Source organism: Rhinocladiella mackenziei, assembly GCF_000835555.1.
Source record: "Rhinocladiella mackenziei CBS 650.93 unplaced genomic scaffold supercont1.6, whole genome shotgun sequence".
In the NCBI taxonomy this organism is placed as follows: Eukaryota; Fungi; Ascomycota; class Eurotiomycetes; order Chaetothyriales; family Herpotrichiellaceae; genus Rhinocladiella; species Rhinocladiella mackenziei.
The window spans coordinates 2,642,191-2,658,434 of record NW_013550599.1 but is presented as its reverse complement, the minus strand read 5'-3'; the positions used below and the strand labels follow the sequence as shown (position 1 = coordinate 2,658,434).

Sequence of the window (16,244 nt, the reverse complement as noted above, 5' to 3'; positions counted from 1 at the left end):
AGAGTATATGGAATGCGTAGGATCCCCAGTGGATGGGGATTGTAGGCCTGCAACACCTGAGGCGGAGCGGAGGCACGCGGACAAGTACGCCGCTCTCTGGCCGACCGGATACGAAATCCTGTCTCTGATTCGACTGGAGCCCATCTTAGAACACAGGGCCAGGGACCTGAATGCAAATAGGAGGTAGACACCATCGTGGCATGAACAATATCCTCCCATCTAATGGACATAGCTATATCAATAGCTATGTCACCCAACGCCCTCTTACACTCGTAGATACCAAATTCAGTCCCAATACAAAAGCAGACACAAGCAGCGGGAGAATCGAGAACCATCTCCAACAAAACGACTAGCGATCGCAATCACGGGCTAGTGGGCAGACCGAGGTGCTCCCTCCACCACATCATGGTCTTCGTGCCGTGTGCGACTACATCATCGACGCTGGGCTCGACAATGGCTTTCTGAGCATTCGTGAGTTTGAGCGAGGCTTGCACAGTGAGCTTCTCTAGCAGAGCCTGGGCATCAGCCGCATCGGTACGTTTCTTGGATGTTTGCGGCCGCAAGCCACAGGAGTTCATCTTGAAGACGACGAGATCGGTCGCCGAGATGTATGGGATAGCGCCTGCCGTGAGGTCTCTCAGCTTCGCGGCAGTGGCGGGCATGTACGGGGACTAAGTAGCGAATGTTAGCACGCAGGAACGTTCCCTTCGCCCCGGTTCCTCCCCCAAACCAGGAGTGTCTCCGGAAGAGGTGTACGGACCTGCCACTGCGGAGTGATGTCAATTTGGATGTGGGGTCCGCTGGGGGTCTTGTAGTAGAAGAATTGGGCCTGCTGGACGAAAGGGGAGTTGGGAAGAGCCAGGAGCCTCTGTTTGACGCGTTGTGGCGCGTTGCCGATGTTGACAATGAAGTCAATATCCTATAAGTTCGGCGTGCGGCAGTTGAGGATATGAGAATCAAATACCTCGGTAGTTCTGCCATTAGGGATGTATTTCCAGAGGGCTAGCCCACCAATGACGGCAACCCTGGCATCGGAATATTCGCTGACGTCCTTGAGAATGCCGATAACGTCGGCGGCGGCTGTTTCGAGCTGCATTCGAGTAGGCATGGCGCTGGACGGTCGAGGACATGGGGTAATAAGCCAGGAACGAGCGTGCTGTGACTGTATGGGATCTGATAAGTCATCCTCGGACACGGCTTTAGTGACATGGTGTATATAGCTCAACAGAGGGACGAGTTGGCGAGACTAGAACGGTGATAGGTGTCTGTCCACTGATCGACCAAGACAGCCAAAATGCCACAGAAGGACGCCACATCCAACGGTTACCGGTGTTTCGAGAGATCTCAAAACAGTAGGTGACGTATTGATCAGAGGGCCCGACTCTATGATGAACCTCGGGAGACCGCAAATGTAATCTGGGAGGCGAATTGTCGAGGTACTCGAGTAGGAACACATGTAGAAGTGTGTTGAAGACTAGCCTAGGCCGTCCTTGGCAGTGACTAGGCATCATTTGAACCTTGTAGTAGCCTTGCACGTGATACCATCACGTTTTATCACGTGACTGAAACCACCGGTCTTCCCCTGGCCAGTTGTGCAAGGATGGCGCCGCGGATGGGAACACTTCAAAATCGAGACGTTCACATATCTTTTGCCATTTACGAGCTCTTTACCTTGTTTCGACCAATTTGCACTTTGAATATGGTTTTCCTGGTGTTGTAGAGCCTCTCCCTCTTGATCTTCCGGATGACGAAGCACTCTCTCATCATCACTACCCTCGTTTAGCTTAGTCTGACATCTTCAAAGCTCTACGAATAAAGGTCTCAAATGAGGCACTCGCCTTGCTTGAGAAGGAATGGACAGAACATAATCAATCCATGATAAGAGGAGGGCAATTGAGCGAGATCTGCGAGTGCCCGATTCTCTACCAATTTGGTATCATAGTCTACTCGGTGCTTTTCTTGGAAATTTACCTTTGCTAAAAGCTCTTCTACACCCTCGTTGGTGGCTCTCAGGATTGGAAAATTACAGAGCGTATTTGGAAACCTTTCTACCCTTTGGAGGCGTCTCAGGAAGGTCTGAGGCTGAATCAAGACGCTCAACGGGCTTTACTGCTCGCTCAAATCAGGAACCAGTTAAAATCCTGAGGAGCGCTATCTTTCCAGCATTCAACTAGCTCGTGGAGAGCGACAAATTCGCGAATTTCAGGGAGCAAATCTTAGAAAATCTCTCAAAGATCGGTCAACAACACCTCCAACTGCAGCAAATATCCATCGCTCAGTCCGATCCTGTTCTGAGACGACGAATCGTTCGAAATGCATCTCACGAACCTGTTAGCGCGTACAGCTTAACGTCCAAGGAAGCCCTAGGGCGTCAGGAAGAGTGTCAAGGACGTCAAAGTGAACTCTCTAACGAGCGACGATAACAAGCTCAAATGACGTCTACCTTTCGGATCGATCTTGCCTCAAATCCCTTAAGAGCAAGACCAACTACTCCTATTCATCCTTAAGAACCCCGGGTGCCTGAAACTCCGCCGCCTCAGATTACTCCTCTCTCACGGCGCCTACCGATTCGCACTCCTGAAAGAGCCCGACCGCGTCGATCGCCCTCTTCCGAGAGCCTCGCCAATGGAGATTCCGGCGTCTACAGAGGTAGAGGCAAGAGAGTGCGCACTCACACTGCGAAATACAACCAGCCAAGTGAGCAAGGATTTATTCAGGACTCCCAAGAAGCCCATAGAGCATCAGGAAAGCCCTGAAGGGGTTCGGTAGCGAGGTCAAAAACAGCAGAAGGGTAGCAGAAGTGACAATGAGGCCAGAAGGCAGGAAGGGGTGGTTCTTCACGGGCAATAGAAAGGCTTTCTAGACAACAGAGACACTCTGACCACACAATAACGCCAAAATCGAGTGCGACAAGGCCTCAAGGACGCCATCAAAAGAGCACCAAGAATGGCCAACTCTGCGAGGGAGGCACGGTGGATGGAAAGGTACCTGAATACCCCCCATTTTACTAGGGATTTGAGGTACCTCGGCATCCTCCGGACATGCTTCTCACAACTAATTAGGCTCAATTGGTGTTTAGGCACCTCTCTGTGGTACGCAATTCTCTGTCCCGAAGGGCATCCAGCTCTCCGTATCCGAACTCAGGCCCGGCGTATTCAGGAATGGTGGCGTAGTAGGGCGGCCGTGTGTAGACTCAAGGGTTGGCGAAGGGCCGGTTAGTCACCGCCTCCATCTCGCCGCATTGAATGATGGTGGGAAGGGCCGGACACATTGTCGCTAAACGCTGACATGTTCTGGTGAGGCTACCAAACTGATACCATGGTAGGGTGACATGCTTGAACTTTGATAGTTTATCTGCACTAATGCTGTTTAGGACGACTGTTGTGTCTAGATCGACTTAGTAGAAGCTAGCGCTTGTCGCTAAACCACTGAAAGGTCCACGAATGGGCTTAACGGAGGATTGTTCCAGCAGCTATTGGGCCTTCCTGGAGGACATGCCTGCTAAATATGGCGCTGGGCCAATATAGACTATCGTGAAGGGTAGACGACTTTGCCCAGATAGACCACATGGGAGAGCACCTGCCCTCAGATTTGGAGTCGCAGTTCTGGAAGTAAAACATGAAAGTAGGTGAAACTGTCCGCAACCGACATTTTGGTCGCGATAAGGGCGCTTTCCATAACGTATTAGGACTTGGCACACGTGACAAGCCTATGCAACACCAAACTTGGCTGTGCTGTGGTAAATACTGTGTTAACCGATGGCTCGCAAGAGAAGCTTAGTTTAGGGCTTTTCTCCCCCCTAAACTTCCGAGTCATTGACACTTTGGACCAAAGCAAAAGGAAAACATGTCGGATCTTTCAGAATCGTTCGTGGTATCCATTGCTCGGGCTCTCAACTCAAACCAGGTTCCCTGTGTCCTCTGGGGCCACTATCTTCTCAATGTCCATGGCGTACCATCCATCATTGGCGTAGGTGTCCCTTGATGAAGAAGATTCCAGATCCTGAGCTAATGCTCTGCAAGTCGATTGACTTTGTCATTCCGGACGACCGGTTGGGGGTTGGCATGAAGACTCTCACCCAGTTCGAGAGCCTCACGCCATGTCCAAACCAGGAAGTCTGCCCCTCAAGCTCGCAGGAGCGCCACACGCCGCCACCAGCATTTCACGTCCACATCAAAGACTCGGAAGTCACCGTGGCTCTCTATCCACAATCTCAGACTATTTGGTTCCTGCCGCCGCTCGACGAGTCTTTCTTGTCCCCGAAGAAACTCGAGCTTCCCTCGCATTTCGTCCTCGCGTCCGACCAGACTGTTCTCCCACCCGGGCGGCCAGGCCGGGGATCGGGTGTCTTTAAGTCGGACCATGATCCAGTTGTTGTCCCCAAGTCTCATATCTTGCTGGAAGCCTTTCTCCGTCTATATGCGCGCGATTCGGGGAAGCGCATAGGTGCCTTTGCAATGGCAATGATTGGGTATGTGGAGGAGTATATCGATGATGATGGGCTGTTAGATGCCAACCTACTTCCAGAGCCCCTCAAGACGTCCTACAAGGAGCTTAGACAAGGGAGGAAGCCGGTTCGTCAATGGACGAAGGACTTGAAGGAGGCTCTTGGGATTCTTGAGGATTTCCAATGATAGTCGCTCTTTCACATCAAATTTCATTGCTATCCTTGACCAGCAGAATCGAATTCGAGCAGTAACCGGTCATTGACGCCGCGGGTCGGCAGGTGGAAGAATATACTAATATTTAGATCCACCGGCCAAAACTCGGTTCCATTAGTCCTCTGCTCGTCCGGCTCGCCTCCCTATCCTCGTTTACTAATCGTGCATTCAAATACCCGAGAAGAGGGACCGCATCCTGAAAGAGGGTTCTCTTTCGACGTAAGTTGCGGCTCCCTACCCATGCTCGAGTCGCGGGAGGAGCCCATCTCGTAACCTCGAATCGAGTAGCATAACCATGTCACCGAATCAATTGTGTGATTTGGCCTACCCTCTCGTTCACAATATTGGGGAAACGGATCCCGTGTGATCAGCCGTAGTGAGATAGACTCAGGCCACCGTTGCATTGCAAAATTCAGGGTTGGCTGGCCCGGTATGAGATAGGTGGGTCACAGCCAGCAAGGTAGGTTCCTGATCGAATGCGCGTGAGACATTTTCGTGACTTGATGCATCCGGCGCAAGCATCAACTGCCGCGTACGCCTGAGCCAAAGGCGAATTGGGGCGGTCCTTTCAGCGGCACCCAGGTATCGTGCCTCCTTGCACGCACATCCATCTGCGCGTCGTTGCGCTACCGTGGCGGTGTGAAAGAGTTAATCATCTGCTCAGGCTGGCCCCCTGGGTGGGAAGCCGAGCTTGTCCCCTCTAAAATCCACGGCTCGGAGCATAGTTGTGACGCAAAACAATAAGACCCGTCAGTCCGTAGCGCAGTCGGGAAGATTTCAGAATCCACACCGGCATCAATTGAGGGTTTCGGAGGGGCCAGCAGGGATGGTTCGACGCCAAAAGGTGGGAGAAAGGAGAGGAAGGGGGCCGTTTGGGAAGGGTGGTTGAAAGAAGAGAGAAGAGGAAGAAGGTTCTTATAGAGACGTCAAAAGCGGCGGGGAGCCCAGCCCTCCACCATGCCCGAAGGGGCAGGGCCGCCTAAACCAGCAACGGACTTTACGACGGCGATGTTGTGATATTTGTTCGAATCTGCCCCTGGCGTCTCTACGCAAACAAATGAATGGAACGCCCGTCACGTTCTATTCCTTACTGGCATCTTGTGCGAATGGAATGATGATTGCCATCTTGTTGTGCCCGACGACCTCGTGGCTTCTGTCGTCCGTCTCATCTTCAGCCTTAATCTCTGCTTCTGTACCTCTTGCCATTCAAGCTCGGTCTCAATAAACCTTACATTCTTCAACCACTCCCCTGTCGAGTAGAAGCGAATATCTGAGCTTCGACAATCTCCTTCTCTGCCGCCATTCTTCCTAGACTGGTCCTGTTGACCATTTGCTTCATCTGTGCCAGGCATGTCTTTTTTTTCCCCCTCCCTCAAGCCAACCACGAATATCGTCAGGATCAGTGCGCCCAATTAGCGAAGAGGATGATGGCCAGAAGATTGTAGCGAATGCGTTGTCCATCCAGGAAAACGAGTCCAAAGAACCATTAAGTGTCATATCTGGGGCAAGAGAGGGAAGAAGGGAATACCGCAATGGCAAACGTTGACCGAAGGAGTCGTTGTGGTCTTGTTCTTCCGAGGCTAGTCCCAACTAGGCCTAGAATTTATCACGTGACATTAATGGTCGAGGTTGGGAGGGGATATCCCGGAGACAAACATGGGAAGCCGTTACCTACTGTAAGTCATTTTGTCGTTGGTAATCTTCAGTCTGGCGACGATATAGGGATGGACAGATACTGACACAGACGTGACGTTGCCACACGAATAGTGTGGACTCATTATCATCATTGATCATCACTACCATGGCTACGCTTCCCCCAGATTATTATATTCTCGGATTCACGAATCCCTTGCAGTCTGTTTTCTATTCTCACGTCTCAACCGGATACGGCGGCAGCGTCGTGGTCACAGGCGCCGCACTATTAGGACAGACACACCCACCACTCGCCCCCCCGCTGATGCTGGTCACTGGTGGAACTGTACAGTGAGGACTCGGAGTCCAGGTGGCGGAAGTCACGGTGCTGGTTGCGGCGCTGAGGTCGACCGTCTCGGCTTTGACCAGTACCGGAATCACGGCACCGGTGCTGAGGGGGAAGATTCGATGACCCAACACACGCAAGATCGAGGCAATTTCGCCCGAATGAGAAGTGAAGCTGAGATACGTTGAGCGGTCAGAGGAAAAGACGTCGTCCAGCAGCTGCTTCGACCGATAATCCTGTGCCGCTGAAGTCTCGGCCGTCACGCCGGTCCAAAGCTGGTCATACTCGGGGAAACCCGGCTCGAATTTCCAGGTGGGGAAGGCATTGTGAATGTAGGTCTTGTTGCTGCGATGGTCACAGGTGTGCTCGGAGATGCCTTCTCTCAGCTTGGCCTTGATGGTAGGAAGAAAAGGGTGCCGGGCGGGGAGAGGAAGGCCGGAGAAAGTCAGGTTGGCCGTGGAGAGGCAGCGATACAGAGGCGACGTATAGTAGTGTTCAGGCGTGGGGATCTTCTCGTCTTCAATGCGAGACAGCCAAAACGCATTGGCCTTCAGAGCTTGTTCGATACCAGCCTCAGTCAGATGGGCGTCAGCCCAGACCGTGGTTTCGTTGCCCTCCAGCAGGGACCAGTAGCAGTTCCAAGCGGGGGTGCCAAAGTAGGATTCGGCAGCGTTATGGAATCCTTCTCCATGGCGACCCATGAACAGAAGCTTATAGTCCACATTCTTGGGAGCGTGGGCTTGGAGGGACGAAATGACCAGGCTAAACCGCTGCCACTGGGTTAAGAACGCCGCGTTCGCAGGGTCTGTTGGGTAGCTCTGGTTGATGAGGCCAAAGTTGGTGGCGGTCTACGAGGCGTAAGAGGATGCTGTTGTGAGTGTGGGAGACTTTGGTGCTTACGTAGTCAAATGTCGTGGCGTTAGTGGAGTCGTCATCCTGCAAGAAATATCCCGTCACAGTCGAGTATTCGATATAGGACGCTGCGAAAACACTCACAGCACCACCGAGCAAAAGAGAGAGCTCCAGACGAACCATCTTGGCCGGATGGATGAAACGAGCGACAGAGAGCCTCACGCGGAGGAAGGGAAAGAGATCTAGTCGAGCTTCGCCGCCCCGTTGAATTGACGTCCGCGGCATCTCGCCTTAATATACATTTCCTAGGTATTTCCGTTCACAAATTCGGGTAAGTAGGTAGGTCATCTCGTGCATTAGCCAATACTACCTCGCCATTCGATGTTGGACGGCTGCTCATCTACTGCAATTTGCGGTTCCATTTGTTCAATTTTCTTTGAGGTTGTTAACCCAATCAGCCGTCCAGCCCGGCGGGCGTGCCTTGCGGAAGCAAGATTGACTCCGGATCCCTGTCAACCTCCCCCCTTCGAGATTAGAAGGGCGGCCCCCAGTTGACATCATCATGCATTGTTACCTTTGTTTTTGGCCGACAGGGTGGGATGATCGATCTTTCGGTACTGGAAGAACGTGACAGTCGCAGAATAAGACCGCCTGAGCGATTACAATTCGGGGAGAATAATTCGATTTTGTATTGTGTGGTAGTGTTGACTATCTCAGTCTACTCATGGTAGAGGTGCTGAGTCCGGCAACTTGCCCTGAAGAATTTGGATCCATCGATCGAGGAAGAGGTCGTCGGCGGCCGCGATTTTCTCACTCCGTATTCCAAACATGACGGCCCTGTCTCTAGTCTCTTGGATTATATTTCCCACGCTGGCTACGTCTTCGAAGTTGACCTGATCATCGGTGGTCAAGAAGCAAAATTCTGGAGTCGCCGATGGCCAACCGCCAGGCTTCTTGATTAAAACACCGCGACAGTTTCCCAAATCTGGCAGATCCAGGACGTCGGCCGATATTTCAGCATCTATCCGACTCGAGAGGACCCGATATGGCGTACGGTGCTCGGTCATACAGATCTCCAAGTTTTCCGACTTTGCAATGGTTTGGGACACCATTTCAAGATCGCTCGGCGTCAATCTTCCTCCGGTCCCTCCAGGTTTGTATTGGACAAGCTGGACATGTGAATCTCCATTGGCAAGCTTCAGACACATTTGTCGCTCTGACAATGCCAGTCCGGCCGATTCCTTTCCGCCGAACAGGTTGAGGCTTTTTGTCACTCGGAACAGGCACTCGCAGTCGTGAGACCGCCAGGTATCCGGATACTCCAGAGTCAAATCGGTTGTTTCTGCAATGCTCGCCAATACCTCCATTGCCTTCCGGCTACACGTGATGTACAACAGTCGCCGCTCAATCTGCCAGTCAGCGGGTCTTAAAAAGGTCCGAAAATATATGAAGGCCTTGACAGCAAAGTGAGCCTCTCCTTGACGATGGTCTTTTCTCAGCATGATGTTGCTGCTTGTGGTGACGGAAATGTCCTCGTTGAGCAATGTTGCTATTAGTCGTCGAGCTGCTTCTTCCGCTTGGAGGTTGGAAAAGCACATTTCCAAACATCGGCGCAGCTTCTGTCGATCAGGGGGGAGGTTCAGGCCTTGAAAGGTGATTTGTACCAGATTTGAATGTCGAATGGTGGCCCTTGGGGCCCATGGCGGAGAATCCTCTCCCAGGCTCGTCCACCGCAGCCAGTGAAATGTGTCTTCTTGACCCGTCGTGGCGGCGGGGTGGTCATCTTCTTCATCGGTGTCCATGGGGTCGGGTGGAGGGCCGACAGCACCCCCACGATTTACACCATTTCTGTGGTCAGGAGGACCTTGCGATAATCTTACTGGGAGAGACTCGATCTCCCAACGAGAGGAAACATCGGCCTCGCTCTCCTGTGACGGAAAATGTGTGCTAATCGGCGTTGTGAGCCTTCGTAGGTTCGCCCTGCCTCCAGCTAGGCAGGTAAGGATGCTGTCTCGGTAGACATTTCGGGCCCAGGTGCAGAGATAGTCAACAATGAGACAGAGTTGCAGGGCCCCATTTTCTGAAAGAATCGTTCCATGCCAGAGATCAATGACGCGCTGGCTCCGCTTTAGCAGGTCTGTACTATTCCGAATGAAGAGAGTATTCGACTGACCGTTCTATGTTCTGCGGGCAGCGCCGCATATAGTCGCCATTCCTCGCCCTGGAAAGCGAAGAACCAAACCAAGCATTGATGTGGGATTCGAGTATCAGTTTGAAGCTTCTGCTGCAATCTCAAACAGGTCCGAACCGAGAAAGCCGATTGGCGTTCAATACTTTTGAATCCTGGCCCGGCCTCCGGCTTTGCTTCGATCACAATGAAAGGATAAAAGACGTCTCCGCCATTAAACGGGCTGTGAGTATTCCCTCGGAAGCGGGTGTAATAGTCAAGAGATCGAGACGGTCCCAAGCCAATCACTCGATCAGGCTTCTGCTTCTTCAGACCCTCTCTTTCGAGATCTTCCATGTCTTCGTGAAAGATCCTGACATCAGACCTGCTTGAGAAGAGCGGGACTCGACCATCGTCCTCACTGTCGAGCAGTTAGCCATATCCACTCGGAATGGTGGCACGAGGAACCGTACGTATCTGACTGTGCTCGATCTAAGAGGCTGCAGTGACAAAGGCGTCTTTGATCGCGTTGCCGCCGAAGCCTCCGTACAGCCTCTTCGTCATTTGGCCAAGCTTCAAAATCTGATAGCCAGAAATAATTCCGACAGGAGCGGCTTTCGAGCTAGGTTAGAGACTTCACGACAAGGGGCTGCGAAATTTACCAGACAACTTCAGAAAAGAATCGGGCAAAGACCTTGGCCTCAGTTTCATCTCTCCATTCCTTCTCGTTGGTGTTCGATCGCCTCAGGCAGAGAGCGGCGGAGTTCATGAGCTGAGCTACTCGTTCTCTCTTCTCTCTTATGGGGAGAATGTCATGCTCAGGGTCTGTAACATAATCCTCCATCCATATCCGACTAATTTGATGGATGGCGTTGAAGGTTTCTGCATAGTTTCTCGGCCACTTGCGAGGGGCTGTCGGCCCTTCGAAACCGATACGGTATTTCCTCAGGAGATTCTGATATTGATCGGGCGTGAGTTCTGGTTGGGGCATTCTGTCATGGACACGGTCTAAACAGAAGAAGCATCGTATCGCGTATGTAAGAAGGTGCAGGTACGGAGCACACAATCCCTATGCGCGCGGCTGACCAGTAAACAGAGTTTCGACAGGGATACATGACTTCAGAAACCCAAGCCACCTTTTATCAGGTTCCATGTCAACTTGCTGCCTGGGAAGGCGGCCAGGGAACATGAATCGATGACCAGATGAGTCAAAGGGGCCATGGAGACATGAACTAGACCAAAGGCGCTAATGTAGGGTGACTGCGACCATGTTTGCGACCTTCCCTCTGCCCCCTTCCCCCCCTCTGAAAATCAACCTCTCTACTAGAAGGTTTCATTTGACGCCTGCATCTCATGGGCTCAAGATCTGATTGGTAAATCGGCCTATAAGAAGAGCCAAAGGGGACTGTAACCTGTTGCAGTTTACAACCCCCCTCCCAAAAAAACCGAAAAGATGGCTGCTTAAGTTTTGTCTATGTATTCAAGTGTTGCTACATCAAAAGGACGACCGCTTTTGACAGAGGCTCCCATGTCATTGCTTCGAGGGATTGGGCGTCTTTCACGAATCGATTGTAGCTGAAATCCCTTTCACTGGCAGAACATCTCTGAATCCCCGGCAATAATGTGAACCCGACCAAAGCACCGCGCCCTGGGCTCGACAAGGCACTATCGGATTCAGGCACCATGCTGTCCGCGATGAATGGTGTTCCACTTGCATGCCAGGTGCACTTATACAAGTCTGTGCTTATCAAAAGTCGAGTCTTGATTCGCAGTGCTAATTCCAAAATGTATATCAAGCGGTCTTTCTCTTTAAACCAAGCCGTGACCAAGTCTGGGGAACCATCGTCGGCCGGTCCTGGATTTTCGACTAAAGGCGCGAGACATTGCAAAACTTTCTGGGCAAGATATCGAGCTTTGTTTGGGATAATAAAGTCACTCATGCTGGGATCATCAATGACAGACTGATGTGCGGCAAATTCGAAGCTCTGGGCAAGTTCCCGATCTGCAAGATCCTTAGACGGCGACTTGGAATGCTTGAAAGATTTCACGTACCTTGTACCATAAGAAGGCCCCGAAGTTTCGAATACACGCGGTCGCACTCTTGGAACAAACAGCCGACGTCGGCTTCAAGTACCCAGCCACAAACAGCGGCCGAGACTAAACACTGGAGTACGAACCTCAAGGGGACACCGCTCAAGAGTTTTTGAATTGAACTGGCGTTCACAGGTTGGTGGCAATCAACGGAGAAGATCGCTTGGAAAAGCGTGAAGAAATCAGCATGCCCTACCACCTGCATTCTGTCAAAGGAAAACAGAACATCTTCTCCGATGAGGACATCACGGAGCTTGCTTCGGATCGCCGTCATATCGTCCAAAATAGTCGTTGTGTTGACGGATGGAAAGGGCAGTTTACCTCGCGTGGAAAATGCCAAAGTTGATCGGACAATGGCCAGCTCTTGTTTTAATTGGTCGTTTAGTTTTCGAAGCGTGGTGCTCTCTGCAGCGTCGAGTTGTTCGAGTCCTTCCAATGAGCATACTTGAAGGCGGTGGTTCCGTGTCTTTAAAGCGATGCATTCCTGCTCCGCACGCCCGCATCGAACGCGCCAATATTCAATTTCACGATGCTCCCGATCTCTCTCATCCTCCAGTCCATTTACCAGATTCTGACGGTTATCAAGCCCGGAGCGGAGGACTGTTTCAACGCTTCTGTAGCGTGAGGGAACTGGACTTGGCTCGAAGTCTTCTCGCGTGATGGCATTGCCACTTGACACGCTCATATCACTACTAGTGCTCGTCATCGAGCTCCGTCGAGTTTGTTCGAGCCTTTTGTCGCCCAGCGGGCTTGCGCCACCTGAAATGTTTCTCGTCGGACTTTGGCCATCTGAGTCCTCAAACAGAGATCGCTCGAACTTGACACGAGGTTGTGGCGTGGACACATATGGATTGATCTGTTCCTCAATGGGTGGCTGAAGATGGTCAGTTATGAGCGTAACTCTGGGGACGTTTCATATCCCTTGTCACTCACCGAAGGAATTCCGTGGTCCGTTTGGACTGGCTTTGATGTGATGAAATGGTGTCTGGCTGTCTTGTTTTTGGGTCGCTTTCTATGTCTAGGTCTTTTCACGGCCCTTGTAGTGGTTGGTGTAAGGAGAGAATTGGGAGTACACGAGGCACTTCTCAGCCGACGAGGCGGGGGGGATATACACAGATTCCGAGCTCTTCTGCGTACTTCGTCTGCAACTTCGGCCTTCAATAGCGGTAAGGCCTTAGAGCCTCGTTTGAAGAGTTGTGTATAATCCGAGGCTTTGGCGTTGGGTGGGCCGGTGTGATACCAAAGATAAACTAGTTTCTCTTTGACTTCGCCACATGTGAGTCTGGTTTGGAGAGTTCTTTCAAGATGTGGGATAATATCCTTTTCAGATATTGTCGGTGTAAATGCCTCGAGAACAGTGTAGTCAAGGTATGCTAGAATCTCAATCTGCGCAGGGGCGTACAGGTGCTTGTCTTTAACGAACCATTCTAAAGGATAAGCCATCTGCGGGAGGTTTTGTCTTTGAGCCATTTGTTTGACCTGGATTGCGGCGAGAAATTTGCGAGAAAGAATTCTTCGGGAAGGGGGAGGGGGGAGGTTGCCCGTCTTCAAGAAACCCAGATACCACCTCACGATCTCTATACACCCTTGCAAAGCTTGAAAAGTGCTCAGTTCCCCTGTCGTGGCCAATTAGTGTTATCACAGCCCTGCCAATACGCAACTTTTATTGGAAGGTGTGGCACACACCCCCTGCGAGCGCGCCTGCGGGTTGACCGGCCCGTCGCTTCATTGTGTATCAAAACGGGGTTTGTTAGCCCCATAGAGACCCGTATTAACCCTTGAATGTGCATCAGTATTCGCTTTGAGAATGGTGCAAGGCAACAAGGCGTTTTCCACTCCCAAGGTCATGACCATCTACGAGGCCACTGCCCGGCCGCGTGTGACAATTGCTTTCTCCACCGATTTTACGGCGGCTGTCATTTCTCAACACCTTCTGACCAAGTCCAAAATCGCGACTGTTTCCTGAGCAGACCGAAGTGGTCGAGCAAGTCATGGCAGACAATGACATGCACCAGCTTCCCGAAAACGGATTCGTGAGGATCTTCCGGGAAGACCGATCCGAAGATGTTGATATGCCAGATGTAGCTGCTCTGGATGATGAACGTCTCGCAGAGAAGGGAAACGAGGACGCTCGGGGCAACGATCAGACGTCAGCCGCCTCATCAGAGCCGCGATGTCCAGCAGAACTAGCATCACGAGGTCCTGCCGTTTCCAAATTTATCGTTGCTGTCGATTTTGGTACCACCTTCTCCACGGTGTCGTTCCTTCGAGTCGATCCGGGTGTGCAGGAGGATCTTATACCACCCCAGGAGATCCGGTGCATCGACCACTACCCAGACAAACCCCCTGGGATAATGCCCCATGTCTTTGAAGGCATTACCACTGTTCCCTCAGAATTATGGTATCCAACGGCGAGAGTCAGTCCAACCCAAAACGGTGGGCGGGGGCTCCAGTCTCAGCCTGCTGAGGAGGATGAGTATTCTTCTGCACTAGACGAGGAGGGACAACCTTCTTCCACACCGGACACCTCTGACACCCAGAACGATCAGCCTGCAATTCAACACCAGGGACGGCCTCTCAGACGGAGCCCTGTCTGGGGATATGGTGTTCACAAGAGGTTGGCCGAACCAGATGATATTGTACAAAAGGCAAAGCACGTAACCAGATTCAAACTGCTTTTAGACGAAGAGAATAGTACACAAAGTCTTCGGGAGAAAGCCATGATGGACTTGAAGGCATTGAAACATGCTGGTCTGGTGCAAAAGCCCGTCGACACCATCGCCGATTACCTCGGCCAACTTTTCAGACACGCTAAGAACCAGTTGGTGAGCTCTCATGGTCTTCAGGAGGGCATGGCCGTTGAATTTGTTCTCTGCGTACCCACGCTCTGGACCGAGCAAGCTTGTCGACGGATGCAGGAAGCAATGGCAAGGGCCATTGAGACATCACAGCTCGGTCAACTTGAAAATGGGAGTGTGAAGGACTTGTTCATTGTTGCAGAGCCCGAGGCTGCGGCGGCGTACGCTCTAGCCGATAACCATTACGCATCCAGAATCAGCCCAGGAGAGACGTTCCTGCTCCTGGATTGCGGTGGAGGCACCGTGGATGCAATCACATACAAGGTACTTCAAACGGACCCAGTGCGACTGAAGGAGGTGGTACCTTCGGATGGCGCTTCTTGCGGATCCAGTTTTCTCAATGACGGATTCCGCGAACTGCTGGAGAACAAACTGGAAGGAGCTGAGTTTCTTGGAAATGACCTACCTCTGACGCGAATCATCGACTCCAAGGTGATCGAGTGGGAGAACGGGCCGAAGAGGGAGATTGACATAACCAATAGGAAGGAGATATTCGACTGCATGCGGATCCAGGGGCTCCAGGCCCTCCAGGGCGATGGAGGTCATCCCAAAGGCAGCCTCCACTTTACTCGACCGGAAATGAAGGAAGTCTTCAAACCGTGTCTCAGAGGCGTCGTGAAGTTGATGCGCAAGCAGCTCCAGCAAGCAAAGGAAGCTCGAGACGAAGCCCGGGGAGCGGGAGCTCGGGGATTCAATGTGCAAAAAGTCATTTTGATTGGCGGCTTTGGCGAGTCGCCTTCCCTCCAGAATCACCTCAGAGACGTCCTGTCCAAAGAACGAAATCTCCTGGGCCAGCCTATCGAGCTGATACGTCCCCATTCCATCGATTCAGCTGTCGCGCGCGGGGCTATCTTGCGAGCCCTGAACAAAGAAAATGGCCCTGTCCGCATCACTCGAACAAGCTACGGAGTTCTTTGTACGGATCTGTACGACAAGGAATCTCCTCTCCATCAAGGACTCCGCGGACGGAGAGACCTAGTGGACGGGGAATTATACATTTATGACACCATACATTGGAAAATCTTGAAAGTGGGTGACAGAGTCCCAAATTCGTCCATTCTCAGCATGCTAACCGCATTCGCTTCAGGGCGATGTCTTGCCTCCGTCGGGTACAATTCGCGTCAACAGGAGGCATACATTTAAGCCTTCCCGGGCACGGTTGACTTGTTGGGAAACCCTGTATGTCTCAGGCCGACGGCATGAGTCTGGTTATCGAAAGCGACATGCTGAGAACCGAGGTCAGTAAGAAACCTGGTCAAGTCGTAAAAAAACCTTTCGTCTTTCCTTAAAAACTAATGCCATCTTGGTGGCTCTCTCTAGGTGCTGAAGAGGCTGGTAGAATATTGGTTGACTTGACGTCTCTGATAATGAGAACGGAGAATCCAATCCGACCAGTCACTCATAGAAACTCTGAAGGGGAAGCATACACCTTCTATGAGATCGAGTTCGACCTGTGCTTGATCATCGAAGGACGAAATCTGCGGTTTGAAGCTCGATCGCCTGAAGATCCAGACAAAGTGAATGCGTCGACGAGCTTTTCTATAGCTGCTAGTTTCGTCCCCGGAACCGCTTGACCATCCTCAGACAAGATGGAGGAACAGGGCTGAAATGGGCCGATAGACATCTATTTGACGGTA

The 16,244-nt window shown here is 51.8% G+C and overlaps 6 protein-coding genes across 6 annotated transcripts; 2 read left to right on the top strand and 4 right to left on the bottom strand.

Moving 5' to 3' along the window:
• Positions 1-362: 362 nt before the first annotated feature.
• Z518_08737 (uncharacterized protein) lies at positions 363-1,108 on the bottom strand (the record flags this gene model as incomplete). The annotated part of the gene is made up of 3 exons (XM_013414477.1): positions 363-671; positions 761-919; positions 965-1,108. 3 exons carry the CDS (start codon positions 1,106-1,108, stop codon positions 363-365), a joined length of 612 nt encoding a protein of 203 aa, XP_013269931.1.
• A 2,738-nt stretch (positions 1,109-3,846) lies between these two features.
• On the top strand, positions 3,847-4,634 carry Z518_08736 (uncharacterized protein; the record flags this gene model as incomplete). The annotated part of the gene is made up of 2 exons (XM_013414476.1): positions 3,847-3,969; positions 4,023-4,634. The coding sequence occupies 2 exons, from the start codon at positions 3,847-3,849 to the stop codon at positions 4,632-4,634; spliced, it is 735 nt and encodes a 244-aa protein (XP_013269930.1).
• Positions 4,635-6,530: 1,896 nt separating this feature from the next.
• Positions 6,531-7,674, bottom strand: Z518_08735 (uncharacterized protein; the record flags this gene model as incomplete). Its single annotated transcript, XM_013414475.1, has 2 exons — positions 6,531-7,487; positions 7,540-7,674. The coding sequence occupies 2 exons, from the start codon at positions 7,672-7,674 to the stop codon at positions 6,531-6,533; spliced, it is 1,092 nt and encodes a 363-aa protein (XP_013269929.1).
• Positions 7,675-8,213: 539 nt separating this feature from the next.
• Z518_08734 (uncharacterized protein) lies at positions 8,214-10,649 on the bottom strand (the record flags this gene model as incomplete). The annotated part of the gene is made up of 4 exons (XM_013414474.1): positions 8,214-9,608; positions 9,665-10,079; positions 10,141-10,272; positions 10,321-10,649. 4 exons carry the CDS (start codon positions 10,647-10,649, stop codon positions 8,214-8,216), a joined length of 2,271 nt encoding a protein of 756 aa, XP_013269928.1.
• A 499-nt stretch (positions 10,650-11,148) lies between these two features.
• Z518_08733 (uncharacterized protein) lies at positions 11,149-13,219 on the bottom strand (the record flags this gene model as incomplete). Its single annotated transcript, XM_013414473.1, has 3 exons — positions 11,149-11,660; positions 11,711-12,623; positions 12,683-13,219. 3 exons carry the CDS (start codon positions 13,217-13,219, stop codon positions 11,149-11,151), a joined length of 1,962 nt encoding a protein of 653 aa, XP_013269927.1.
• Positions 13,220-13,740: 521 nt separating this feature from the next.
• Z518_08732 (uncharacterized protein) lies at positions 13,741-16,181 on the top strand (the record flags this gene model as incomplete). The annotated part of the gene is made up of 3 exons (XM_013414472.1): positions 13,741-15,636; positions 15,695-15,845; positions 15,928-16,181. 3 exons carry the CDS (start codon positions 13,741-13,743, stop codon positions 16,179-16,181), a joined length of 2,301 nt encoding a protein of 766 aa, XP_013269926.1.
• Positions 16,182-16,244: the final 63 nt, after the last annotated feature.